General features: G+C 40.2%; 1 protein-coding gene across 1 annotated transcript; it reads right to left on the bottom strand.

Annotated features, from left to right (window-relative positions):
* Positions 1-793: 793 nt before the first annotated feature.
* On the bottom strand, positions 794-27,065 carry LOC146457873 (uncharacterized). Its single transcript, XM_085091566.1, has 14 exons — positions 26,871-27,065; positions 25,218-25,316; positions 24,542-24,659; positions 24,390-24,456; positions 24,015-24,065; positions 23,381-23,508; positions 17,954-18,094; positions 17,749-17,843; positions 16,555-16,663; positions 9,147-9,230; positions 6,904-7,099; positions 4,250-5,485; positions 3,561-4,192; positions 794-2,241 (listed from the first exon to the last, which is right to left on the bottom strand). The coding sequence occupies exons 2-14, from the start codon at positions 25,313-25,315 to the stop codon at positions 2,215-2,217; spliced, it is 2,982 nt and encodes a 993-aa protein (XP_084947692.1). The 5' UTR covers position 25,316; positions 26,871-27,065; the 3' UTR covers positions 794-2,214.

Raw genomic sequence — 27,065 nt, 5'->3', positions numbered from 1 at the left:
GTGGCATACCGGCGTAGGGAAGAGGAGTCATACCGGCTTAGGGAAGAGGAGTCATACTGGCGTAGGGAAGAGGAGGAGAAGCAAGAAAAAGTGAGAGAAAACGGGAGGAGTGGGGAGAGAGGGAGTGAACGCCTTGCAATAAGGCGTTTCCTCTCCCCTCTCCCCTTTCTTTTAACTTTTTCTTGCACTCCCTCCCCCTACCCGACTACACCGGCTACGCAGGCAAAGGAGGCGTGACTTGTGTGACGTACATCAGATTTGTCTCGCACCAGCCACGAGAATAACCTCATAGAAATAGGTGCTGCTTATGTTTTAGCCTGGTTTAAACGTACGACGAAAGCATAAGCACAAGAAACCTACGTGTAAACCGGTGCGACGCAAGCATAAGCTCCTTGTGCTTTCGCTTGTGTTTATGCTTGCGTCGTTCAGGTTTACACGTACGACGCAACGACGCAAGCAAAAGTAAGAACAAACACAAGAGAATGGAACGATTTTTATTCTCTTGTGATTGTTCTTGCGTCGTTGCGTCGTACATGTAAACTGGGACGACGCAAGCATAAGCACAACTGCAAGGAAAGGAAACCGAAAAAACAGTGACAAGTTGTCATCGTACATTCTAGTTACTCATGCATTGCCATTTTCCGCCATGTTGGAATCAAATCTCCGGCGCGCCAAAAGGCAGCCCGGCCGCGCGATTGCGCCACATTTTAATGCTTCTGCGCTTGCGTATGTCACCTTATGCTTATCGCACGTGTGAATATCCTTGTTCTTATGCTTGTGCTTATCCTCATGCTTGCGTCGTACGTGTAAACCAGGCTTTATGAACAGAGAAACAAACGAGGACTGAAAACATACATATGACCTTGACAAAGTCAGTTAATAATACTTTAACCATTATTTTTTCTGACATCGAAAATTCTATACAGCGTACATGAGCTCCGACATGAAAGGTTGCCCACCCCGTTCCCATGCGCTGTCAGTCTTTCAAGAAAAAGGTGAGCAAGGTTTGCACAACATCATTGTCATGCGTTATTTTTAGACATGGTATCCTTCATAACAATTCGCTATTGCTGATGATGGTATCCAAACAGTGGGACCATTTTGTAGTGTCAACAAATCGTCGATATGATATACAGTGCAAAATTAAGGAAACTTTATTAACACGTGAGTTAAAGTCAACCCTAGGCGGAAACGATAGTGAAAAACTCCGGTTTTATGAACCAGTCAGATGCCGGTTTTGATTTATTGCTACACAGCTTTGTTCGCAATCTAGTCACCAGTCTCTTAGTAATCAGTATCTAAGATTTTAGAATTTGTTCACCCGTTACTTCTCAAGATAAATGTTGGGGCGCACGAAACGTCAAGTCACAAGTAAAATAAAAATCATCACGTTTATTACGGCTTCTTGTAAGTTAGTAATGTTTTTGACAGAAGCGGTTTCCAATTAACGCGACAGCGTGTTTAGGAAATCAACATGGTCTTTGTATGGGAACCCAAGTGAATGGGAAACCCAAGTGAAACCCAAGTGAATCCAAGGGAAACCCAAGTGTACTTCGTTTGAATAACATTAGCAAAGGAGATAAATGCATGTACAGAATATCGGAGAGTGTAACATTTGTGTATGTTTTAAAACACTGGATATTGTAAAATTATGGCTATGTCCAAAAATTACACATTTGTATCACACTTGGTTCATATCAGCTAAAAAGGTAAAATATATTCTTGGTGCTATCTTTGATTTAATTTAGTTCTTAATATCCACGCGATAATTTCACTAATAGTGAATTTATTACTTCGTGCAAGTGACTCGAATGAAGATTGTATCATTTCCGAGATATGGAGAGTTCTCTAACTTCTCAAGTGAGGTAAACTTTGGAAATCCCCCATCCTTTGTGCAAGTTGTCTAAGGACATGTCATTGAAACTTAACTGAGCAATCTCACGTAAGATAAACGTTTCCAAACCTCCTGAGAGCATGTCGTGTAAGAACTTGTCATTCAAACTTTTTGCCAGATCTGTTTTGTCTTCTTGCTGACTTAACAGAGCAATCTCAATGTTTCCACTCATTTTTGACCTGGACAATATCTGGTCAAATTCTCCATTGTCGAAAATATGCATACCGATACTCAGGTGTGTTCCTTCACCCTTTCCAAATCCCCGAGGATAGAGTAGTATCCTCAGTTTGTATCCGCCTGTCATGAGTAGAAAGATAGCTTTACCACCATCTTCCTCGTTCCTTGCGCTAAATGAAAAGAAAAAAGAGTATGCGACTGAACAGCCTTGATCATTCATACTTCGGTACTAAGATTATCGTAGACTTTCCCGTGTGCCATTCGCGAATTAAATTATAAGCGTGCTGTTAAAAGCGCAACAACAACGAACTATACATCAATGTAAAGCTTATAGAGCGGTTTCTAAATGACTGTCGAAAGTGATCACGCGACTAGGATTGCTACACTCAGTGACTGAATTAAAAATTTCGCGCCAGTTTTTCATCCAATGAGAGGCAAAACCAAAACCAATTGCACCTTGCTCGCTTGATTTTTCCCGCGCTTTTTGTAAGTTTCATGTAATTGCTTTAAATTCTGATTGTTTTTTTTTTGCATTGTTTGCACTTGGTGTGATTGGTCGGAGTAATTATAATGGTATTGGTATTCCGACACCCAATTGAAAAGCGCTCTATAAAATGCACTATCCGGTAAAAATTGTTTCGCTTTAATTTTATCCCCCCACCCCCCCACCACCCCTAAGAAGATTGCGTCCCAACGCCCAAAACGACTGTTGATAATCGAATTCGACCGCACAACAAAAAAACTGCATAATATCAATCACAAGGCATTAGTCTAAAAGAAACCATGTGAGGCTTTTCTATATTCCTATTGGTTGCTTCGAATTTAACTTTTAAATTTTCTCATAAGAAAATCAGAAATATGTGCGACGATAAAGGCAACTGCGGGAGATCAATTTTGAAAATCGGAAATCCCTGACAAGGTATTCCTTATCGACGTATTGGGAATCTTAGGGCCAGATTTTAAATTCAAAATTTTAAAATTTTCTTTCAAATTTTTATACCCTATAAATTCAATTAAGGATGGAACACTTGTGTTTAAACACATTTCACGCCCTTGCTGCGCCGTATGCTGACCGTGTGACTACCGCGGATGCCGACACCCAACAGAAATGCAGGAAACCAAGACGAGATTTGAACCCATGTTCCCCTCATCAGTAAATGGGAGTGATGACCACTACAATATCAGGACAACCATGTTGGTTACGTGCTGTAGTTGTTTTTAAATCACTTAGTGTGTGGTATCGTGGGTCTCCAGTTTTTTCTCGTGATGACGCTGGATCAACAAATGATTCACAGGCGGACGAGGGTAATTAATTACGTACAGCTTTGAAAACGTCGTCAAAAGTTGTCCGTATATATAGTGGTGTGTGTGTGCTTGTGGTTTTGTGAGATTAATTAATAAATACTGATTAAAATTTTAGTCTTAAACGCCCGCTTAGAATGGCCACGCTGTTGCTGGCTTTTGGTTGTGTAATCTTTTTGCTCCTTACCGTTTCTTCCCTTTCCTTCTGTTTCTTTTTCCAAGCGTTTTTAAGATGTTCTGCTTGTTCCTTCAGTTCCTCCATGTTTGACATCAGCTGCCACACTGGAACAAGAGCAGCATGATCTCCGCGGTCAATCACGTGCCATGTGGCGTTGTTGCTTTGTAGTAATTGACTGAACATTGCAGGGTTTGTAGTTGGTGGTCCTAGCGATTGTACAGTCATTTCAGACATGTAATTTATTTTCTCGCTCGAAGAAGCCTCACTGGAACCACTTACTTCAAATTTGCTGGTTTTCACGGAGCCTCCAACAGAATAGCCAAATCCACTGTAACCCGCTGAAACATCAGCATCAAACTGACTTCCTGCAGCCATCATTACATCTGAAACCTTTGCTTCTCTTTCGGTAGTTACATCCAGATTACGAAAGAACACTCCTCCCATGGTATGAACCCCTTCAGACACGTGTGATCCAAAACTCTCCAAGAAACGTTCGGCACTTTCATCATCCTTTATTTCTTTCGCCCGTGTCTTAGCTTCATAACTGAGCTCCATTTCTTCTCTTGGAATGCGGAACGCTTTAGTTGGTTGACAAATGTACTGGGTTATAGTTGCGTGAGTCGTGTTTTCCTGCCGCTTTCCTGATGTATCTTTGCTGCTATGGGCAGTAGATGCACTAGCATGAAATCCCCAGCCACCGCCTGAGATGGAAGCAGCTATGCTGAGACCGGAGGACTTTGCAGTCTTGTAAAACTTGGTAGATGCATTGCTTTCAGTTGATTTGAAGAAACGAACTTCAAATCCAAGAGCCGGGCTTAGCCATTCCACATGTTCTGGTCTCTTTAGAAACGGGACAGGAGGGCTTTTGGAAAAACCTCTGATGTCGTGATCATCAAACAGGATACCGTAGAGGGCCAATCCACCGCTTGCTGCTGCGGCAATTTCGTCATTTGAGACATAGGGTGGTAAAGCCAGAGAATCTGAGGCGATGTTTATCTCTTTGTCTAGTTGCTCTAAAAGGGTATTTGGATCATCTTTATGCTGTTCGTTCCAACCTTCTGGTAGACTCAACTTCTCGGCTATTTCCTTTATTTTGCTGTCTAACTCTTTCTTTCTTTTTTTGGGAGCTTCTTGTGTAATCTTACGCGCTTGTTTAGCAAGTTCCTTTGCCTCTTCTGTTCTCTTCTTGGTCTTCTCCATCTTTTCTTCGAGCTCCTTTCGCTCGGCAGCACACTCGATGCTTTCGTTAAAATACATCTTTTTTATGGCCGAGCCCTTACCTGTAGTTTCTTTAACGACTTCATGCAATTGCTCCTTTGACATGTCGCTTGCCGATTTGATGCCTTTTTCCTTAAGTTTTTCTGCCGTTTTCAGCCCTATGCCATAGCGTTGACATTGTTCCCTGATTTCGATTCCTTTCGCAAACAAACTCTCCACAACGGAACGGTCTCCAGCACTTGCTTCTTCTAATATTTTATCGAGCTCGCCATAATTCATCCTGCGAAGCTCAGTGAGATTAGGGCTCTTCGCGACCAGTTCCTTGACCCAATCCAGGGATTCGACTTCAATACTATTAGATAAAAGAGCGCCAAGTGTTTCAAGCTTTGGTAGTAGTTTTGTAGCAAGCACCGAATAAGACGTATCCTTGTCAGTTTCAGAGGTCTCGGAAAGGTACAGCTTTTTGGCCAATTCACTTTGCCTCGTTGTATAATCGCGAACAAGTTGCAATGATTTGTCGCTGAGACCATTGTTCTTGAGAAGAATTTGTAAGTCTTCGCCCAGTCCTCTGATTGCCTCAGCGGTCAATTGGCTCAAAAACGTTTTCTTAGAAGATGTGTCCTCCAGACTATCAATTGCTGAGTACAGGGCTCTCACTTCGACTTCTATATCTTCTGGTTTTCCTTGCTTGAGGCTGGATATTCTTTCACCTAGTTCTGCAGGTGGAACCGGACAGATTTGTTAATTTTTCTGTGTACACGGTATTTGGGTTAACCTTGTAACTTCATAACTCCAACGCCATAAAACGTATAATAATAAAAACTGAACCACAGTACAACGTCATATTATAAAGGTGTTTAATTGACAATGATGATATGGAATTTATAAAGCGCATTTTCAGTTCAATGTGAATATATTCCATTGCGCTTTACAAATTGAACTGCGCAATAGGCCAGAGTATCTTATCAGAGTCTTCTTACTGTGTTTAATCGCTTTTGAGAACAGCGTGTGGGTTCTTGTTTACGAGCAATTGTTTTAAGACGGGACCTTCGGTTTATCATCATTACCACAAGAATTAGGAAACCAGTTGCAGATGTCATATCAAAGTAGCACTCCGGTGGCGGGTGAACACATGACTTTCTTCATCAGATTTTTATTGATTTTTTTTAAATACAAGATTTGTCATGGTTTACAAACACTAAACAGCCTCTACCAATGGGTCAGCTCTTCGACCTTTCCACGCTTGTCGTATGAGCTACAACCCCGCGCAAATAAAGCACGCATTGCCTGTCTAATAATGCAGCATGCCGCGCTCATCAGCACAAAGGTGCAGAACAAGACGCTAAAAGAAAACATTAGAAGGAAAAAGCAATCTACTTAGTCTGTCTCCGAGTCATGTATCTGATATTATCTGTGAGTTGGATAAGGCAATATAGAAACAGCTTTTAAAACATTCGGAGATTAACAAATGCGCATGTGAAAACTGTGCAATGTGTACCATATGGAAGATGCGATCATCTCATTTACGAGTCCAAGCTACGAAGTAAGAAAGGAAATTGTTCGGGAGCAGAAACAGAGCAAGCTCGAGACCCATTACACTTCAGGTAAACGTGCAGAAGATCCAGGATCTTCATATTAATTTTAAGGTAAATGCATATAATTTTCAGGGGTATTTCATGGGATATTCGTGGCATTCGCATGTGATTCCTACGAGTTTAATGTGAGATTTACATTTGTTTCCATGGATTTTTTAAATTAGATTTTCATTGAATTTTTTCGGGCATGTTCATTTCTAATACGTTCTTTTGGATGATCTCGGGATTCTTTGTTCAAGAGACGTGTGAATCTCTATCATCTCTCCTCCCTAACTACAATGAGGCCGATTTCAAAAGAACCAAACTGTTATCTCATTAATGATCAACAAGAGGAAACTAGCCTCGTACACACAGACCAAATGTTATAATGCCACTTAATGCTATTGGAGAGGTTACTGTCTTGTTTTATAGGATTAAACTGAGGTTTCGCTGGACCTCTCCTACAGGATACAGGTATGCTAGATTGTTTATGAAGTGTGTCACCAGGCTACATGTCTGAGGTGAATCAGGTCTACGACATGAGAAGGCAAGGGAAGTACCTCGTAATTCCTCTTCATTTGTTTTGGAAGCTTCCTGGCTTTCTGTTCCTCCTTCTTCTCCTCTCCCTTCTCCCCCTGTTCCTCCACTTCCTCGTCTTCCTAGACCGTCTCGACCTCCCCCTTGCAAGCGAAGCAGCACCTCAATATTGCAATCGCCAACAATACCTTGTGCTTGAAATGGTTTGTCAGTCAATACCTGAGTTTGAGAGCATGAAGAAGTGAAGTAAGTGATTTAGCGGTTGGAGGGATTCAACGATGCTTGCAAATTCTGAAATACATGAAAGGATGGATGGATGGATGGATGGATGGATGGATGGATGGATGGATGGATGCATGCATGCATGCATGCATGCATGCATGCATGCATGCATGCATGGATGAATTAATGAATGAACATTATTTACCCACGAAATTTACATTAGTAAAAGAAACCTACTGCTTTACAGACAAGCCGTGGTTAAAATAGACTGATAGACTATATACAGGACTTAAATGAGAGCGAGGTTATTTACTTGTTTTTTAAAAGCAGAAGAGTGGGAGCAGTTCTAATATGATTTGGAGTGGTGTTATATATCTTTGTCCCAATAAAAGAGAAACTGCTGCTTTTAGCAAATTCAGAGTTATATTTGGGGAGGAGAAGTCTACTTTCACTCTCTCGTAGCGCATAACCACTGTTGCTTTTTTCAAAAAAGATTGATGAGATAACCTGGAGCTTTGTTGTTTAAAACTTTGTACATAACGATTGCTAAATGTTTTATCCTGATAGTTTCCAGGTCGTCCCATCTTAATTCCTTCCTAATATCAGCAGACCTTACACCTTAACCCTTTCGGGTTATAATTCTGGCCGCTCGATTTTGGAGATTTTGGAGTCTGGTCGTTAGTGTTTTCTTTAAATTACCCCATACTACGTCACAGTAATCAAAGAGGGGTTTGATAGGCGCGTTGTGTATCGTAAGAAGTCTGTCTTGGGGAACACACTGACGAGCCTGTTTTAGTGTATCTAGTCCTGAAGAGACACGTTTGCAAAGGCTGTCAACATGCTCCTCCCATACTAGACGTTGATCAAATACAACCCCAAGGGACTTAGTGGACTGAACTCTGGTTATAGGTTGCTCACCAATTGCAATTTTCCAGGGATCTATCGCGAAGATTCCAAGATTAGATAGGTTATAATCAGTAGCAAAATACATGTACTCCGTTTTAAGGAAATTTAAGCTAAGGTGATTAGCTAATAGCCAATTTTGTAAATTATCCAGATCATGATTAACTTCCCGGTGAAGGCGCGCCGTAGATTTATGAGAATTTGTGATGGTAGTGTCATCTGCAAACATACGAGCTGTCGCATACTTTAAGCACGCGGGAAGATCATTAATGTAAAGAAATAACAGTGGTCCAAGGATGGATCCTTGTGGAACACCACAATTGATTGTTCGAGGCTCGGATGTGTATCCCTGGACCACACAAACTTGGTCTTTGTTAGAAAGATAGGATTTAAACCAATCCAGAGTCGGTCCACTAATCCCGTAGAGCTCAAGTTTTTTCAAGAGAATCTCATGCGATACAGTATCGAAGGCTTTGGTCAAATCCAGAAAAAACCACCACGTTTGTGTCACCTTCAGTTGGTGAATGTTGAAATACCATGCATTCATTCGTTTCATCCAACAGTGCTGTTACTATGGAATGCAGAGAACGAAAACCAGGCTGATGTTTAGTTAAGATTTTGTTTCTTGAAAGATAATCATATATAATCAGTCTTTCAATAACTTTTCCAACAGTAGATAAAACAGAAATTGGTCGGTAGTTATTCGGATCAGACTTGTCATCCTTCTTATGTACATGGAAAACTTTGGCACTTTTCCACTCCGATGGAAAAGTACCAGTTTCGACAGATTTGTTGAAAATTTTGCAGAGAGATTCCGCGAGGACATGCGCTGCAACTTTCAGAAGTTTTGAGGGAATAGAGTCGATCCCAACAGCTTTCTTTGATAGGAGAGAGTTTAGGGTTTCAAGAACGGATTTTACGAAAATCCTTTCTAATCGAATGTTTGCCTTTGCTTTTAACAAATGGATGGATGGATGGATTAAAATTCATGGTTACTGAGTAAAAGGACGTTTGAAGCCACATCCTGATTCAACCCGAACCTCACATGAACTTAGTGGTGGGAATGTCGATGTACGAGAAATATGATTTCTGCACGAACTGAACTTAGAGGCAATCCTGAAGAAAGCTTGAAAATACTTACAGTTTTCCCTCCGTGCACGAAGTACGCGTTCTTTGGGAACTGACCACAAACGTTCTCTATATCAAGAATCTGTTCGTCAAGCGACTGATAAAATAATAGAAAAACAAAATTGTTAAAACGTAGAACACGTGTTGAAATATCTGGTTTTACATTAAAATTTTAAACTTCGTGTCTCATTTGAATGAAGCAGTTTCCAATAACACCAACTTAAATAGACGAACCAAATGATTTCGGAATTGTGGCTTTTTTCAGGGGAGTGGAATCAACACTGTACGAAAAACTGGATTTGCTCTTTTTTTTGATCCGTATCAAAGATGAGGTCAAATATAATTACATTTTTGACAACACATTTGATGCACATCAAATATGTGACGCCTTTGCATATACCTTTGACTCGAATCAAAAGTACAACTTTGACCCTACCTTTGACGGGCGTCAAATTGAAATCAAACAACTTTGACTCCGCCTATGACGCGCATCAAAGGTGGATCAAATATATGATATCTTTGATTCGAAACAAATTTGACTCCACCGTGAATCAAATGCGGCCTTTGTCACCTGTGATTCGAATCAAAGGTAATCAAAGGCGGCCTTTGACAGTCTTTGACCACACCTTTGATGTGCGTAAAGGCGTTTTTTCGTGCAGTGCGAAAGATCTGAAATGAGTTTCAATAAACTAGTGTACCTAATAGGTAAAAGAGTGCTGCCCAGATGTCAATTGAAACAAGTCTATTCAAATCGTGTATCCAGCAAGAGCAAAAACAATTACAATCGGCCAATGAAACTATAAATCCAATCAGTAGTTATTGGATGACAGAAATGACTTTCTTTAATCCCCATTTCTCATTGATTTAGACAACAGTGTCAGTTTTGAGCGGAAGTGTGTGACATTATACCTGAAATCTGATTAGTCTACAGCAATAGGACATTAAGTTCAGAGTCCAAGTTGTAATTTTAGAGGAAGAAGTCAAGATTGATTAACCCTTTCCCTAACAAGTTTTTTGGCCCATTTTTCCAAAACGGTAAAGAAAACATACCCAGGTTGCTAATGTAATATACCGTTTAAAAGGTCTTGATGAGTGTACTTCATTTCTGAAATCAAGATAACTGAAGGAAGTCAGGTCTTTGGTAGAAATGGTTTTAAAACGAAAAAATTCCAAAGGTCACAATTTCACTGATCGACTCATGTGATAGGTATACCTAGACTTTCTCAAAGTCGCTCGCTTGCTTCTCTTTGAATGGACCTGGCGCGAGCGACTTTTATCACAGGAGGAATTTTCCTCCTGTAGCATTATCCAATCAGAACCAGCGATATGAAAGTACACGTCAATCAAGCCAGATCATAACCAGATCACGCGCAAAGCTGTTCGAACATACAACACTAGCTCTTCGATAGCGATTGTTATTTCGGTCTACGACCAAGAACTTCTAAATTCCTCGCACTGATTACACGTTCATTTAACGACGCAATTCGTGTATGGGTTGCAAAAAGCAAAGTACAGAGATGTCCGCGAACATCAGCGCAAAGTTAGCCTGCGAGCAAGCTCTCTTGGGGGTTGGGGGCGGGAGGGGGAAAGAGGAGAGAGCTTGCAACGATGTCTCAGGAATTTTCATTTCTGCGTTGAATTTTTAAACGCAAAATGCTGACTGGTGGATATCAGGCGGTGTGCGTCACGAAATTCGACCAATCAGAATGCGTTATTTGATCAGTAGTCTTCGCGCCCAAGAACATCAGTCTGGAGAGTTCAGCCTGTTGAAATTTCGTCATTAACGAAGCCTGTGACATTTTTTCCCGGTTGAAAGTCGTTTCAAAGTTAGAGGAACAAATTGGCTTAATGCTGGTTAGGTTACTTTTTAAGCTGAAGCATTTGTTCGCGTTTGTAGCCATTTCAAAGGTGACGACCTTGCGCCTGCCGCCATGTTGTTTTGGTCGTTGATTTACTGCATTTCTTGAGGCTAAAGCTTCTTACTCTTGCTGGGTATGGCCAATACTTTTGCACGTTAAGCTAGCTTATCCTTTCTACTTCAGAATTTTCGGGGTCTACCCGGGTCTACCCCTTATGGTTTTCCCGTTGGAAGCCGTTGAACTAATAAAGAATCTATGGAGAGATCATGTAAACAAAGTAGCTCAACTCCCGGGAGACCGACCGGGAAAAGCCAACGGGCGAATGCTTTTTCTCTCCAACAAATCCAGGAAGGAAATGTAGATCTCTTTCACCCTGAAATAAAAAAGCAAACTAAGAATGAGCGAAAGCAATGAAAAATACACTGCGAGCAGTCGTACTTTTTCCTTAGATCACGCTCTCAAACTGACCGTAAGATTATGCAAATTACAAAATTGTGACTCGCGGCCTCACCGCTCGCTAATTCCATATATTGCCTGCCGCAGAACTTAGGAGAAAGAGACCGCTCGACCGCTCGCGGTCTAAATATATATAAGAAAAGCGTCTATAGGCAGACGTGACGGCACAAAATACTATTATAAAGGATAAACCTGAAAAAAACATAAAAAATTATCGCCTTGATTGTCTCCGAACCGGGAATACTAACGAAATCGCCTTGTGTGTCCAACAAGAAGCATCTACGGCTGCCACTAGACCGTTACAATTTGTCAAATTGCTGTCTTTAGTCATAGTTTTTGGAAAAGGAAGCAAAGTTTGAATGCCCAGTTTCAGTGCGAGTGTAAGTCGACCTAAGTCTTACGTTCGGGAGATGTTTACTCGATCGTGACCTGAGGCAAATGAGCCATTTCCATATTTTTACCCAGCACCCTTTGTGGGTCGTGACGCACACCGCCTGGGTGGATATTGAATTTGGTGCTTACGTCATTGCTCTTCGCGTGTGTCGTGTTGACAACACAAAAATGGTGGTGGAGTTTCTATTTGTGAAGGTTGCGAGAATTTCTCTAAAAAAGTTAGGTTTTCTCTGGAATTAAAACCCGAGCAAAGTCAAGCTGCCAATGCTTAACTTCAAAGTAGCGATGCTCTTGCAGTTTTACCAACGAGATTTGGGACAAGTTTGATATTTCAACCTTTTGCAGCGATTGAAAGTCTAAAGTCTAACATCAAACAATGTTAGTTGTTTGCCCATTGCAAAGTATCATTATCGATTACTTGATCGCAGAAGCAAGAAAACTGGGAATGCCTGCCGCTTCGATTGCCGATATTTCAGATGGAGAGTCAAGGTCGGCCAAATTTAAGCTTTTGTTTGGTGTTTGGCTCAGCCGAAAAAAATATGAACATCTTTCAGCTTACGCCACAAAATAAAGATTTCTGAATATATTGACTCAATTCCGAGTGCTTCGGTACGGCGTCAGCAGCGAACTGCCAGTTTTTTAGGGCAACGTTCTTTAGGAGCGCAATGATTTCCTTTTGATCTGGCACTCTCACGTCTGCTTTGCTACTCGTTCACAACATCACAAATTTCACACGAGTGGAGTGTTCCAATGAAACCACATTGTCGATACTGAGAATTGCGTCCTCGTTCTCGGAGACCCGGCTGCAAAATCGAGATCCTTCCGATTTCCTTGCACTGCTTCTTTTTTCCCTGGCCGGACCGTGTCAAGTTTTCAACATTTTTTTTATGTCCAGTAGTTTGTGGCGTTGACACTGCAGTCGGCAAGATTCACTTGACCCTTGGGACGACATTTGTGACCTCGACCTTTTGGTCAATCGGCTTTTAGTGTGCTCACAATTAAGTAAAATCCTTCACTAAATTTTCTGATTTTTGTGGCACTCGGTAGGCATACTCGATCAGAGAAACTATAGTTTTTGTCAGCAAGAATTCCCGTCTTTCGAAGTGTATCTGATAACATCGTACCTTTCACATGTTTGTTTACGTTTACTATCGTTTCCGGTTTGCGCTGATTGGCCAAATTCTGACAGCTAGGACAGCAGGGAGCCGCGGGGAGTATTGGGGGCGGCATTCAAATCGTTGCAAGCTCTCTCCTCTTTCCCCCTCCCGCCCCCACCCCCAAGAGAGCTTGCTCGCAGGCTAGCGCAAAGTAATCGAAAGTCACTGTTGTGGAAAGGACGTGTTTTCAGTTATCGGCGCCTACAGGATGATCGGGAAAAAAGCTTGACCTTTGAGGTGGCCCCATTCGTTTTCGATTTTCTACATCACGGCGAAAGAAAAGATGTTATGTCCGTTTGCTTGGTTCCGGTTAAACGGACATCAACATCAAGAGGCGATCGATCGGTATTTTGTGGCTTATACTGACCGAGTTATATGCTGCATTTTTAATGAGTGTTTTGATAATAACGAGATAAGCTTCAACCTTGTTCGGTATATCGCAAGCATTTTTCGGCCGTTAACTTGTTCGGTTGTTATAAAGCGATACGGATTCGGCCGTTATCCCAAACGAGTTAACGGCCGAATTTCGTTCGGTATATAATAGGAAACCCATTAGAGCCGATACATTTTATGTTGTTTTCCAGGTTTTCCCGTCAAGACAGCACTCTGCATGTCATGCTGTGTAGTGCTTTCATTTTAAAATTTATTATTGCAGTAGCAGCGCTAGCAGTAGCCGGTATTATTATTATTACTCGCACATTCGAAGTAAAGCATTTTAAAAATCTTCGCGAAGCGAATCGACATAATTTCTGCAGTCATCAAAATGTAAACAAAATCTTCGCATGAACAGTGTGTAGTACGATACTGTCGTTTCGCGGGGCTGATAAAGAAAATGACTTGTCCTTTCACTGTTCAAATGCGTTGTCAACGTTTGAAAAATGTTTTGCAAATGCGTTGGCCCAATTTTTAAATGATTTTCAACGTATTTTGGTTTCGTTCGGAAACATTCCCAATGTTTTGAAACGCATGGAGAAAGTTTTCCAATGCAATTGTCGGCGTTTCCAAAGATGCGTTGAAATGACTGAAATGTCAAGAATGCATTGAGTTGACAGTTTGAACTTCGCACCCTGAAAAGTTCGCGCCAAAATGACGTCACTTGATTCGATTTCCAGCAAGGGAAACAAGTCGAGCTCTCGCTCGCTCGCGCTCCGCGCTCGCTCTCTCGAGCTCTGACGATCACGCTTCGCGCTCTCTAAGCTCGACTTGTAAGCAAGTCTAAGGTATACCTAAAACTGTAGCTTATTTTACAGCTTTTAATGCATAGAACACTCTGAGATACGTAAGAGTCTGTAGATGCATTAAGGTGGGGGTAAACGTGAATTTGAATGGAATTTTTAGAGGTTTGAAGAAGAGATAAAAGAAAGAAAATGATTTTTAAAACACCAACAGACAGTTGATACCCACGCAAGAGCACCCCAGGTTTCTAGTGGACTAACTGGGTATCCGTCCATTAATTATTAACTACAAATTCTAATTTTAAAACCTCACTAAATCTTCAATATTTCTTATTTCTCTTAATTTTACCAATCCTTCTAGAAAAACTATCTCCTCCCAAATATACCCAAAATTCACCTAAAAATTCACAAAACACCCAACATCATTGGTTTCCGTTTTAAGCAGAGAGAATTTGGATTGCTTGAAACGTGAACGAGATATTTCCATGAAACCGATTTTAATCAGCATGAAAACGGCTTTAAGGTTTACCCCCGCCTTAAGAGGAACATTTTCAAGAAATTCCTTGATGTAATCGACATTAACCTAAAAGATGTCAAGAAATCCACGAGTTTAAGACTTCTGTCAGAGTTGTGAACGAAAACAGTAATTTTATGACGTTATAGGACGAAAACAAGCTTCGCACCAAAACGAGGCCGTGCTTCGTGCACGTCTAAGAAAATGTGTCCCACATGGGAGGGAAAGACGCTGTCGCGTCTTATATAATGTTTTCAGCATCATCAGGCTATTGGAGCTCCCTCGGCGGGTGGACCGGTGAGGGTGGGACTCTGCAGAGACTCTGCGCCCAGTAACTCTACCCCAATGAGGGGGTAGGGGGGAGCAGAGACGGGGGAGCATTTTGCTCAAATTATTTTTCATTTTTTTTATTGTTATATTAACATGTTAAAAGGCGCGTTTTCACTTGTAACTACTTCAAATGGATGTATCTGGCCCTATAAATTCGATTTAAATGTTAAGAAAGCTATGTTCTTGTCTTCCTTTAAATGAAAATATTCAACAAATCATAGGGGTGGTAAACAACATCATAGTTACCAGAGGGTACCATTTTTTCTTTGAAATGCAAAAATCTTTCCAAGACCAATTTGCTGACAAAATTTCACTGTAATTGAGCAAATACTGACCAAGTTATGAGTTCAGGACCCACTTTAGTGGGTCTCGCTAGGGAAAAGGTTAAAAGGAAAAAAAAAACATGATTTCATATTTAGAATTTAATTTCGTGAGCCTTTAGGTGTACCCCACAAGTTCGGCAATAAATTGCAAAAAGTTGAAAAAGGAATTTCTGTTTCTTTCAAATCCGGACAAGATTGTTTTTGCTATCAGTAACTGAGCTTTCCGCTGCTTCATAGACAATTACCAAAAGCCGCTTTCAAGATTGTCAAGACACTTCCTGAAAATGAACATAAAAGGGAAATTCATCAGAAAGACACATAAAAAAGGAGTTTGAATAGCGTAACCTCAACGAAGTTCAATGCATCGAAACGCCAGCGGCACGAGGTCGTTGGAGCACAGTAAGTATTTAAGGGTAATGGGCGTGCAAGGGATTGTGGTAAAAATCCAGATGCATCGTGGGTAGAAATCGAAAATCTTTGTCCCTGTACATACTATATCTGCTGCCTGGTCGCTCGCTTTTGGCTGGCTCGCGCGTCAGCAAAAACCAAAACCTGAGTTCTAACTTTGGCTAATAACAACAGACAGAGGCATAACGCAACGCAAATACATGACTCGCGCCACGGCTGAGCCCGGGAAAACGCGAGCGAACAAGTCAAATTCATTTGTTTTACTTTTGCATATGATTCGCTAAGAACCTGGCGCAAAAATATGTTAAGCTAACCACCACGCGTAGGAATTTAAAACCAACGCAGACACCAAATTTACTTTTGAAATTCAATTGAAAATCGCTCTATGAAACGATGAAGAGATGGAATGACTACTAGAGATGCTTCTCAACCCTTTATTGCCAAATTCAAGAGCCCATCACCAAGACCCTCCATCTCCACGTATCTGGTTATTTATAGAATTTGTCTCTCGAAAAACTCCCGCGAAAATTATCTTGTTTCCACCAGCGTCCGAATGACAGACGAGTGATGTATGCACGAGCTTCTCTCTGATTGGGCATTCTAAAGAATGCGCGGTATTCTAAAAATAGAGAGATGCGGGAATGGGTTGACTCCCAGACTGAGTATGGCTCCTACTTAAGGGCTCCTGCCAAAGTATGTTGTCTGGCAATGAATGGACTCGAGACGACCGCATGACAAACTACTTCTTGTTCCTTTAACGGATTAAAGTTACTGAAATCATGTGAAATGGTTGCGGTCGCACTTACCTGGTCAAGATGAACTAGACAAGGCATAACAAAACCACTCAAAAGCCGTATAAAAGCGACACTTTCACCGATACTGATCTCATTTGACTTTTCAGGAATCGCGTTTTCCCTGTGTAAGGAGAAAAACGGACAAAATACCGTTAAATTGAACTTCCCCCACCCTCCCACACTCAACGAATACATAGGCTTGCACCTCACGGAATTCCATCTCATACTCTTTTACCATCAAATATAACCCCATGCCTATGCGCTCACTGTTAAAAGTTCCGGCGTACATTACATATCTCCGAAACACGTTTTTGTGTATGAAGTATAAACTACCTTCGTCAGCTATAAAGTGCAAATTTAAATCTCCCCTAGCGTTGAAAACTTGTACGACTTTGTTCTGGATCCTCTCAGTCCGCGGCCGCTGTTCCCAAAATCCATGTAACACAAAACGTATTTTCTGTGAAGGCATGCACTTTAGCCTGGATTACAATCACAAGATCAATACCTTGATCAGCGCGTTTTCAAAGTGAGGGAAAGGAAAACGAACGAACGAACGCACGCACGCACGGAATGAATGAATAAATGAATGAACGGAATGAATGAATGAATGAACGAACGAACGAACGAACGAACGAACGAACGAACGAACGAACGAACGAACGAACGAACGAACGAACGAACGAACGAACGAACGAACGAACGAACGAACGAACGAACGAACGAACGAACGAACGAACGAACGAACGAACGAATGAATGAATGAATGAATGAATGAATGAATGAATGAATGAATTTCTGAAAGTACCGCACATATCACCATGTCTCATGGCGCTTTACAATTCTATGGGGTGAGATCCGGACGTCAGGATGTGAAGGCCCCTCTGGCAGTCGCTATCGGTCCAACCCACCCACCCACCCACTCAACCCAAGCATGAAAGTGAAAGAAAGAAGGCCAGACCACAACACCGGGAACTAATATAATATAACTATTGGCTATCCGAGAAGACTAGAAAGTCTAACCGTTGGAAGATGTCATTACAAAGGCAGCACTTTCTACTCAGGGGTTTGAACTCGCGACCTCCCGCACGGGAGTCCGGTGTTCTACCAACTGAGCCAACCGGTCGGCGGTATGATGTATGATTTTGGCTTATACTGTTTCACGTCCGAAACTAGGAGCGATAAGGGAGGCTGGTTAAAACTACTTACTCTTTTAGTGTTGACTCGCTGGATTTCCTTGCTTCTCCTTTTTCTACAAAAGTAGTTCTTGTCAATGCTGCCTTGATGTTGAGTAAAGGATTTGGCTAGAATGGAAAGTTTTAAAGAGTGTTAGGCCGGTTTTCCACGTACCCTCCCCTCCCTGCGTGTTGATTTTCTCTTGCTCAGACTCAGACTCAGACTCAGTGTGGCCTACCTTTGTCAAGTTCCCTTTGCCATCAAGTCCGTAGGTATTGTGTAAGGGGTAGTCACAGCAACTGGGAAAAGGCTGTGGTTCATAGAGTTCGTATTGCTCCTTTACTTTCTTATTTCTTTGTTTCTTGGTCCTCTTTGTCACCTTTTAAAAGTAACAACAATGGTAAAAATATTTAAAAAGGGCAATTGCAGTGAAGAAGGCTGGGTTAATTTTTAATTCTGTGGGTTTCCGTTCTGAATTTTACGATGAATTAACATACGGTCAGGCCCAAGTTAGCATCGGTCTTATTTTATCTTTTGCCACCATTCGATTAAATTTTCGTTCGCCGCGTTCATGCGGATCTAAGAGCCGCTATTTCTTTCTCTCATCCGCTTTTGAAATTAAAGTGTAGATGTTTCGATTTCATGTAGATTCCATAACTTGCTTTAGGAGTTATATTCTTAGTAAAGAACCCTTCATTCTCGTCCCCAGAGCCCCAACGTTTTTTTTTTAAATTGTTGAACGAGTGGCTCTGGGTCCATCCAAAAATATCTGTTTTTTCATTGGCTGTCGAAAACCTGATGCGCTATTAGGTGAAAAATGCTACGCTTCTGCGCATTTGTCTTTACTTCCTGATACTGATCAGTACTGAGCAATAATAATACTGATCAAGCGCAATGGTAATTTATCACACTGAGCGTGCGCTACCGGATGTCGTGAAATTCAAGACATCCGGTAACGGCTGTTACCAGGGCCAACGATCCAACCGCTGACCAGAAGATCGTAGGCTCTGGAAACGAGGATGAGAACCCAATCTCGTACCCAGAGTCCTCAGGCTTTTTGGTCAGCGGGGCGGCGCCAGGAGAGACTCTGGGATAATGAATTTCTTATCCCAGAAAACGTGGGATTCCGGTCTTAGTGCGCATGCTTAAGATTAAAACGGAAGTCAAATGCCCCAAAATGGCAGCCGTGTTATTGTTATTGGGCCTGAAGGTTTTATAGGGTCTTGAAAGTGTTCGAGAAAGCCAAAATTGATTCTTACACGCGATCAAAAGGAACTGGATTTTTTTCCCGTAAGAGCGGATCAAAGCAACTGGATTTTTTTTCATGTAAGAGCGAGCGAAAGGTGGACTTGATTCGACGTTGCTACAACAGACAAGTAACATATTTCTTTATTACTGTTTATACTTACAAATAAAAAGGAACCATCTCTTCTCCTCTCACAGAACTGAGCAGCTGACTGTATATTGAATTTATGTTCAAATTACCTGCTCCCCTGCCCTTAACAGTTTACGACCAAATGGGATTCAATGAACACATACATGTTACCATTTCAGAATAATTTAAATCACCTCTTAATATTAGTAATATTTGCTGTTGTAAATTAAGGTTTTTTTGTCCCAAAAATTGTTAATTTTATTAGACTGAATTGTGTGCACGCTTTTCTTAAAGTGAATTTAAGAAAGTCATATGTGTTCGAGTGCAAGCTAGTACAATTTCAACATCAGCATATTTAATACATGCCATGAATTCAAGAGCAGCTTTGAAGTTTTTCTTTCTGAATAAACATTCCTTTTGCCTAGCTTTTGGCAAAACTGATAGAGAGTGCTCACATCTTGCATGCTTTTAGTGCTGTAGAGTTGCTCCCAGGTATACTAATAATGTATCTAGAAATAAAATGAAGTAGTATAACAGAGATTGGATAATTGTGCCAACAGGCTTTGAAAATAAGGATAGTGAGTTGTGTTGAGGTTTAATTTGTTAACTATTCTGCCTTACCACAGAGTAATTATATGAGACCTGTATGGAGAGTGGTAATCATGCCACTTCTCATCAGTAAATTGGTTATAATGTGATTGTTGAGGGACTGTTGATAACCTGACTATAATATTTCATTTAGTCAGTAAATTTCTATACCGTGCGTATAATCTCCTTAGTCTGTTCTTGTATACATGTAATCAAGGTAAAATAATTTAAAACCATCTTATGTGAGTTCTCTTGTAATTTTGGGTGCAGTGTAGGAAGCACAGGGAAGGGGTTGAAAGATTGGGGAAATTGTGTTTATATTATAAATTGAAATAATTTTGTTGGGCCTGACTTCATCTGGTTGTGGAGTGCACACTTTAACTAAGAGCTGAGTCAGATAGCTCAGATACTGACACACATTACCTAATGTATTCTGATTGATTAGGGCACATTACTGGTAAATTGATAATTTCTGAAGGATTTGCCATTTCTTTTGAGTACTGGACGACAGATGATTACTATTGTCAAACTCCCCAATATCCTGAATGATTGGCACACAGTGTTGTGAGACCTTTGCTGAACTGTGTAAATTATCCAGCGCTTGTGGGAATTTGTGGTCCCTTGACAATAATGTTAGCTAAGAACTAAAACTGAAAATTGTCAAACGTGACTCTTATTTCAAGCCCTTCCTGGGCTCTGATTGTCTATTAGGCCACAATGTAAGTCATCCAGCATATTGCATAATGTTTGTGGGACTGGACCAAACCTTATCAGCTGCATTGATCAAAGGTCTAGAACAATAGAAATACACATTCAAAATAATAATTCAAAATCATTTAAATTTGTCATACCATCAGTTACAAAACTATATCTAAAAAGATGTTTCAAATTTCTTTTTAGCTGGTTAGCAGAATAAACAATAAGGCTAGTGATGTTTCTTTAACCCATAAGTTAGATTTGAATAGTAACTCTTTTTTTGGGGGGGGGGGGGAGAGGGTCTAACAAGCATTGACTGTAAAACTTCATGTTTCATCTATAATCACTCTATAATTAACAGTTTTGTTAACAAATTATACTTAAAAATTCTACATACTTGATGAGATTATGGTTACACATAATTTTATTAGTTACCCCTTAACCGGGAAGGGGAAGGGAGTAAAGGACCCATTGGAATCCTTGGAATGTTCAACATATATATTTTATAGACTTGTCACTCTTTAATAAATATTGAATGCAGTTTTTTTGCAAGCTAGTATTGTAGTGTCTGAAAGTTTTTCTTTTGTTTGATTATCCATGCAAAATAACAATAAACGGTAGGATTCACTGAGAAGTATAATTTTTATGCTTAAACCTGCTGGCTACCACAAATTTCTTGCTAATATGTACTAGCAATAATAATTACATGAATGAATATTACATGAAGAAATGATATACGGGGTTGTCTTCACCAAATTATTCAGTAAAGTCCATCCACTGCCAAAATAATTATGTCAGTAAATTTGCCAATTACAAGTGAAGTGTTTGATAAGGATATAATTATGATGAAAGTGGTCACTTTCTGCACAAGGCTGTGCAAGCATTATCTGCAGGTCATATGCCACACAAACTTGGGGTACTTGGCTTCCATGTTTATGTACAACGGGTACACTTGCATTTTTGAATGAAATCGAGCAGGGGCCTTCTCTTGTATCTCCTCAATATAATAGCGTCCCAATTGAACCCTTCAAGGGAAGACTTGGTGTTTTTCCTCATAACATATAGCACAGAAAGTCACACCACCGCTCATCTATTTTTTTTTTTCAACAACTGGTACTTTAGGCATGATTGCACACTTGTCTACAAGGGAACCCACAGTTTCCTTGTCTCATACTTCTTCAATGGAGTATTTGTATGTTTTGTCAGATGAAGGGAAAAATAATATTTTCAAAAAGTTAGATTGTTTTTACTTACATATTAATGTACAGTACATTAACAGAGTACAATTAAACTATATCATTACCTTCAAATTTTTGCCATCTTTATTTTAAACTCAGTGTACATTATTTTAGTTATAAAAAAAAACTCCAAGCAATATATTATGTAATAACTTTTGTATATTTTTAAGATTGAGGAGGCTTAATATTCATAAGCCTCATGGTATCTTTTATTGAGCCTGATCCTCTCCACTACTTGAGTTTTTTTCTTTTATTTGTTTGTCTGTTTACGTTTGGGAAATAAATAAATGTAAAGATTTTAAGGTACTTCTGCATTTCGAAGTCCAGCTTTAGGCTTCAGTATTATCTACACCTGTTTTTTGACTGGTCAAGTTGGGTGGCTCTTCACTGTCACAGTGTGTTGACTTTCTTGCAGAGAAGATGGTTGTAAGTAACCGGCAACAAGTCTTTATTCTCAACTGCCCCTATACTGTAAAAGTAAACTTCAAATCTGTATATACACTTTTTAGGACAAATAATTAATTGTTCTTATTTTGCATGGAATATGGAACAGTGACAAAAAAATCTGACAAAATTTCTCAAAACAAAATCTCTCAAAATTTAAGAAAAATGTTCAACACACCATTACCTCCGCCTGAAAGGGGGAATTTTTTCTGAATTTTTTTCTTTGGCAAACTGGCCATGGGCCGTGACTGAAAAAAGTGAAACTTTTGCTTTCGTGTGCGGCGTTTGATCATCGTGGAGATGTCTTCAGCGTTTCCCTTGTGGCAAAACCGAAAGGGAATTAATTGAAACGGCAACCTGAGATGGACTCCACTCCACAACAGATCAGTCATCTCCAAATTTTTATCCACAACAAAATTTGTAGATGTTAAAGAACTTCTCTATTTTTCCATGATAACCGTCACTAGTAAATAACATGTTCGAATTATTCAGAACGTTGACGACACCAATGTCGTCTCTATTACGTTTAATGTTTCCATACTTGCGAACGGCTTCACCAATTCGTTCTCCTACCGCTTTTTCTCCCAAACTGACTGATGTAATGATATTTTCCGAAAATAATTTTTCACAACAGCGACAGTAATCAGTTTAAGCTGTTTGCATTTTGCCGTGATTTACCGTCGTATGACGGTAGTGGCAAACTTCCTACGATAAAACGGCTGATGTTTAGCCGGCTAGAAATTGTTTCACTGACATAATTCAAAACCTGCCTTTGAATTGGAGTGTTTCTAATTTTTGGTGTGAAAAAAAAAAAATAAATAACCGTGACACACACATAAAAATTACAAAACTCCGAGTTTGACATTTCAAATCTCCCTCCAAAACAAGGAAAGTTGGTAGGGGGGTTTCCGGTTTGGTTAACTTCCGCAAATGACCAACGGACTTCCTGTCGATCTTCCATTGTTATGCAGACGACCAATCAAAAAAATGATATTTTTCCATTATCCCAGAGTCTCTCCTGGCGCCGCCCCGCTGACCAAAAAGCCTGAGGACTCTGGGTACGAGATTGATGAGAACCCTTTCACTTCACTCTCAAGAATGCCACTTGGATTTTACTCTGTCTAACGCGAAGACTATTTTACTCGTCAGCGGAGAACCCCTTGAGAATGAAAGAGGGAAAGAACCCAAAAAGCTTTTCTTTCTGTTCTAAGCTTTTGTTTAGGGTTTTGTCCACTGCTTCAGCCCTCTTTGCTTCCTTTTTACGACATCTGCCAGTTTGACAGGTTCTTACACCAAGGAAAAATAAGCCTTGAAAAAAACATACCTTTTTTGAAGATGGACCCAAAAGTGACATATAAAGGTCGCGCTTCTTGTGACGTGGCTTTTTCTTCTTAGGCAAGGGTTCCAAATGATCAATATTCATAGGTATCTCAGCCCGCCAAGGGTGATTCTCTGGTGATAAGACAACCACTTACTGGGTCAATAATACTGTACGAATATATTTCAAAAACATAGCTTTGTTTTTCATAACGTCTACTGCAAGTCCAGCAACGTAACAGCGACGACAAAAACAAAAACGACTTTGTGGGATAGGTACTCGGGCGAATTGAATTGTGACTTGATCGCCTGCGTTTTGTAGTCTTCAGAGGGATCCCTGAAAATTGCTCTGCTCTAAGGTTTCTGTGTTTGTTGTAATCGTCCATTGCTATGGTCTAGGTCACACAGCACTCAGTAGAATTCGATGTTCACTATGACGTCCCGACAGCCATACTGGAAAAGTAGCGATGAAATGGCAGCCGTAATAAGGAGTGAAAGATTCGGGAATTAAGTCTATTTTTTGGCGAAGTAATTTTTTTGTTTTAGAATTCTACTATGGGTGGTTGTCACACAAGCGAAGGAACTTCAATAAAAACAATTCTGACAACATAATTACAAAGTATATATTGGAATCAGATTACCTTTTACAGCGAGTTTGTCAGGTGATTTCTCACCTACAACACAGGTGGGGCCTATATTGTGGAAAAGACCATTCACAGAGGGTTACTTGTAAAAAGACAAATTTTAACAGAGTCTTTACACAATAAGAAGAAAATTGTTCATGAGTTGCTAACAAATTGTTAAAACGTGTCTGCGCCTTCCGATGCGCTCCAGCGGTTTGTCCAATCTTTTCTCATTCAGGACGATGCTTGCTCTCCTGTTGACCTCTTCAATGGTCTCCATCAACTGAGCTTTCAGATCAATCCACTTGCTTTTACACCACCTCAAAGTCTTCGGTTTATGTTTGGGTGACAGGCTTTACTCTAGGGTCAAATAAATTTGCCAAATTTACTCACCATCGGAAAAACCTGTAAACCTTGGCAACTTGTAGGCTTTGCTGCATTCCAGGTCATGCCCTTGTACCTATAAATACGACGTTTTTGTGATACTTTTGGGTATTTAAAAGGAAAAAGCAGGAAATTAAGATGAACCGCGAAGCGACACCCACCTTGAAAGTCCTGGTTGTCTCGTTTATCAAAACGAATCTCAGTGCAGTTGGTTTGTAAAAAGTTACAAAGGCATGCAACCTTCCGGGAGCAACTTGTACGTGATCAAGTTGGCCATACCTTTGAAGGAACGGACATCCCTGAACATCTTGACATTTTCATAATAACTTAAATTATTCATTATTTGTCTAAAGCTTAAGGTGTTACTGCGAAAATAGATAAAGCAATTTTCAATTACCAGTCTCAAACACATTGTTTGCTTTACCACTCGATTCATTTAGTACCAAGAGTTATAACTGATGCACATTTTACTAGTTCCATTTTCTCAGTCCTTCACTATGAGGGTGAATTCTGGGTAGTTCCACTCCTTCGGGGGGCAAAACGAACCGTTAGCCCCCACAAAGGACTGGAACTACTCGTGATTCACCGGGAAATTCAAATACTCCATTTTGTCCGTTTTGCCATCACAAAGGACTGAAACTACCCAGGATTCATAAGGAACACACCATTTAGCTAATTAGCAAAATGGTGTACTTATTTGAATAAGACGCGGGTCGTAATTCACTTTTCTGCACGGTGTAACCATATATGCAAATAAATAACACGTAACCATACTTGGAAATAACATAATGAATATAACCTATCCCCCAAATAAATCATAACCATATATGCAAATACCTTTCAAACAAAGCCGTTAGAAGATAATATTTTCGCCTGTCACTCCATTCTTTTGGCAATCCACGAACAAAAAGAGTTTGGCCATAAATGATCTTCATCCTGTGAAAAATTGTGCAAGAGATTTGTCACCAGGTTGTTAGACGGATAAATCATCAAAAGCTTTACACCTGCGGATTAGTTAAAACCTCAGTACAAAGGTCTGACTCCTGATGGGACTAGGAGACAAATCACGGTTCGAATAGGAAAGAAGTTGAAGTCCACACCGTTCAGAGAAGCTCTCATAATTTTCATCTCACTTTTAAAATAATCATAAAAGAGACACGCCACCCCCACCCATATTTTTATTCCTAAATGTTCGAAGTGACGTGTTTGATTAATATACCTATCTGCGACAACCTACCCAGTGACAGAAAAAAATGTAATGTTCAACCATTGTAACGTTATTAATGTTTTTTCATGATCTTTCTTTGCCAATGCAGTAACATTGAGAATGATACATCAAAAATAAGGCCGGCCAATAACTCCAAAGAATGAACGAATACTGAGTGAGTGATCATCGCAGAATATATGAATTTTCATATATTATCCCAGAATATATGAATTTTTATATATTCACTTTCATCCAAAGGATGAAATAATCATTCCGCACGCGTTGCTTTTGAAGTGCTCCAGACCTCAAATATTGCTACCCGGCGTAAGGACACCGTAAACAGAGCTTTCCAAGGCCCTTATTCCGTTTTGCAAAGCAGTTTGTGATATCATCTCATCAACAGGCCACTCTCACTAAACCGAGGTACGTTGCATTCAATTGATAGTTTTGACAACTTAAGAGGAATCAGTTCGAGGGGAAATAAAATATATAAGTTTCCTACATAAAGACTTAAATTAACAAGGAAAGCAATTTAACTATTTGTGCAAGAGCTACTTGAAGAAATAATAAGGGATTTGTTTCGAAAATTATAAAACGCTGTTGCAAGCAAACTATCCCTACATGTGCGGTTAGGAATGAAATGATGACAATGCCATTGATTTCTTTTTAACTAATCGAACTTTGTCAAAACAAAACAAAACAATGTTTGATTTTCCGCTTTCGGATAGTGTTCATCTTGTACCCAAATCTCACATTTTTGTGGCAACTGCCTCCCTTCTGGGAAGGCGTATGTGCTATAGTATTATAAGTAAATCCGTAAATCGGAAGCTTAAGGAATCGGCGAATTTACACGAAGTTGAGTCGAGTTCACCACGACAGGTTGACGAAATCTCGGTCGGCTTTGGTCGTATTTTAATTCAAAATGGCTGCTGCGTCTATTATGCTTGATTTTTTAAGGTGGCAGTTTGTGATTCTAGGAAGGAAAACACAGGTTCTAAATACTGTGAATCAAAAGAAGAATGTCTTAGGAACACTCGGCTGCTTAAACAGAGGAAATCGGTGAGTTGTTAGCGAAGGAATTCCGGTTCGAAATTGCGTCAAAGCGAAACACGTTGCGATCGCACATCATCGCAAACAAATTTGCCAATCATAACATAAGCTGTAGACTTTCAATTCTCGAAAATTTTCACGCGCTCCTGGGAATCCACTCTACAAAACATTACAAGTTTTGGACATATCTCAGATGTCTATATTATACGTACAAAGAAACTGTACAAGTTTACCTGTTACCTTTAAGGATCAATCTTATTCCTCACTCCAACAATGATCAGATTTATGAGAACTGGTGTATGGCACTCAGACTGAAGAACTGATTGATTAAAGCGGTTCAGTCTGGAAATATATGTCAATCAGTTGGGTGCTTGAGAAGGAACGAGCCAATAAGCGTTATAAACAAGGGCTACGTGCGATAATGATCG

The sequence above is a fragment of the Pavona decussata genome, unplaced genomic scaffold, assembly GCF_977016875.1.
Source record: "Pavona decussata unplaced genomic scaffold, jaPavDecu1.1 SCAFFOLD_237, whole genome shotgun sequence".
Classification (NCBI taxonomy): domain Eukaryota; kingdom Metazoa; phylum Cnidaria; class Anthozoa; order Scleractinia; family Agariciidae; genus Pavona; species Pavona decussata.
Note: the sequence above shows the minus strand (reverse complement) of the source record. Positions and strands in the feature narration are given on the sequence as shown.

Coding starts and splice junctions, on each gene's coding strand:
- LOC146457873 (XM_085091566.1), bottom strand. CDS start 25,315: ATGAAGATCATTTATGGCCAAACTCTTTTTGTTCGTGGATTGCCAAAA. Junction 23,509..24,014: donor TGACAAACTCGCTGTAAAAG/GTAATCTGATTC, acceptor TCTTATCACCAG/AGAATCACCCTTGGCGGGCT. Junction 17,844..17,953: donor GCAAAGGGAACTTGACAAAG/GTAGGCCACACT, acceptor TTTCCATTCTAG/CCAAATCCTTTACTCAACAT.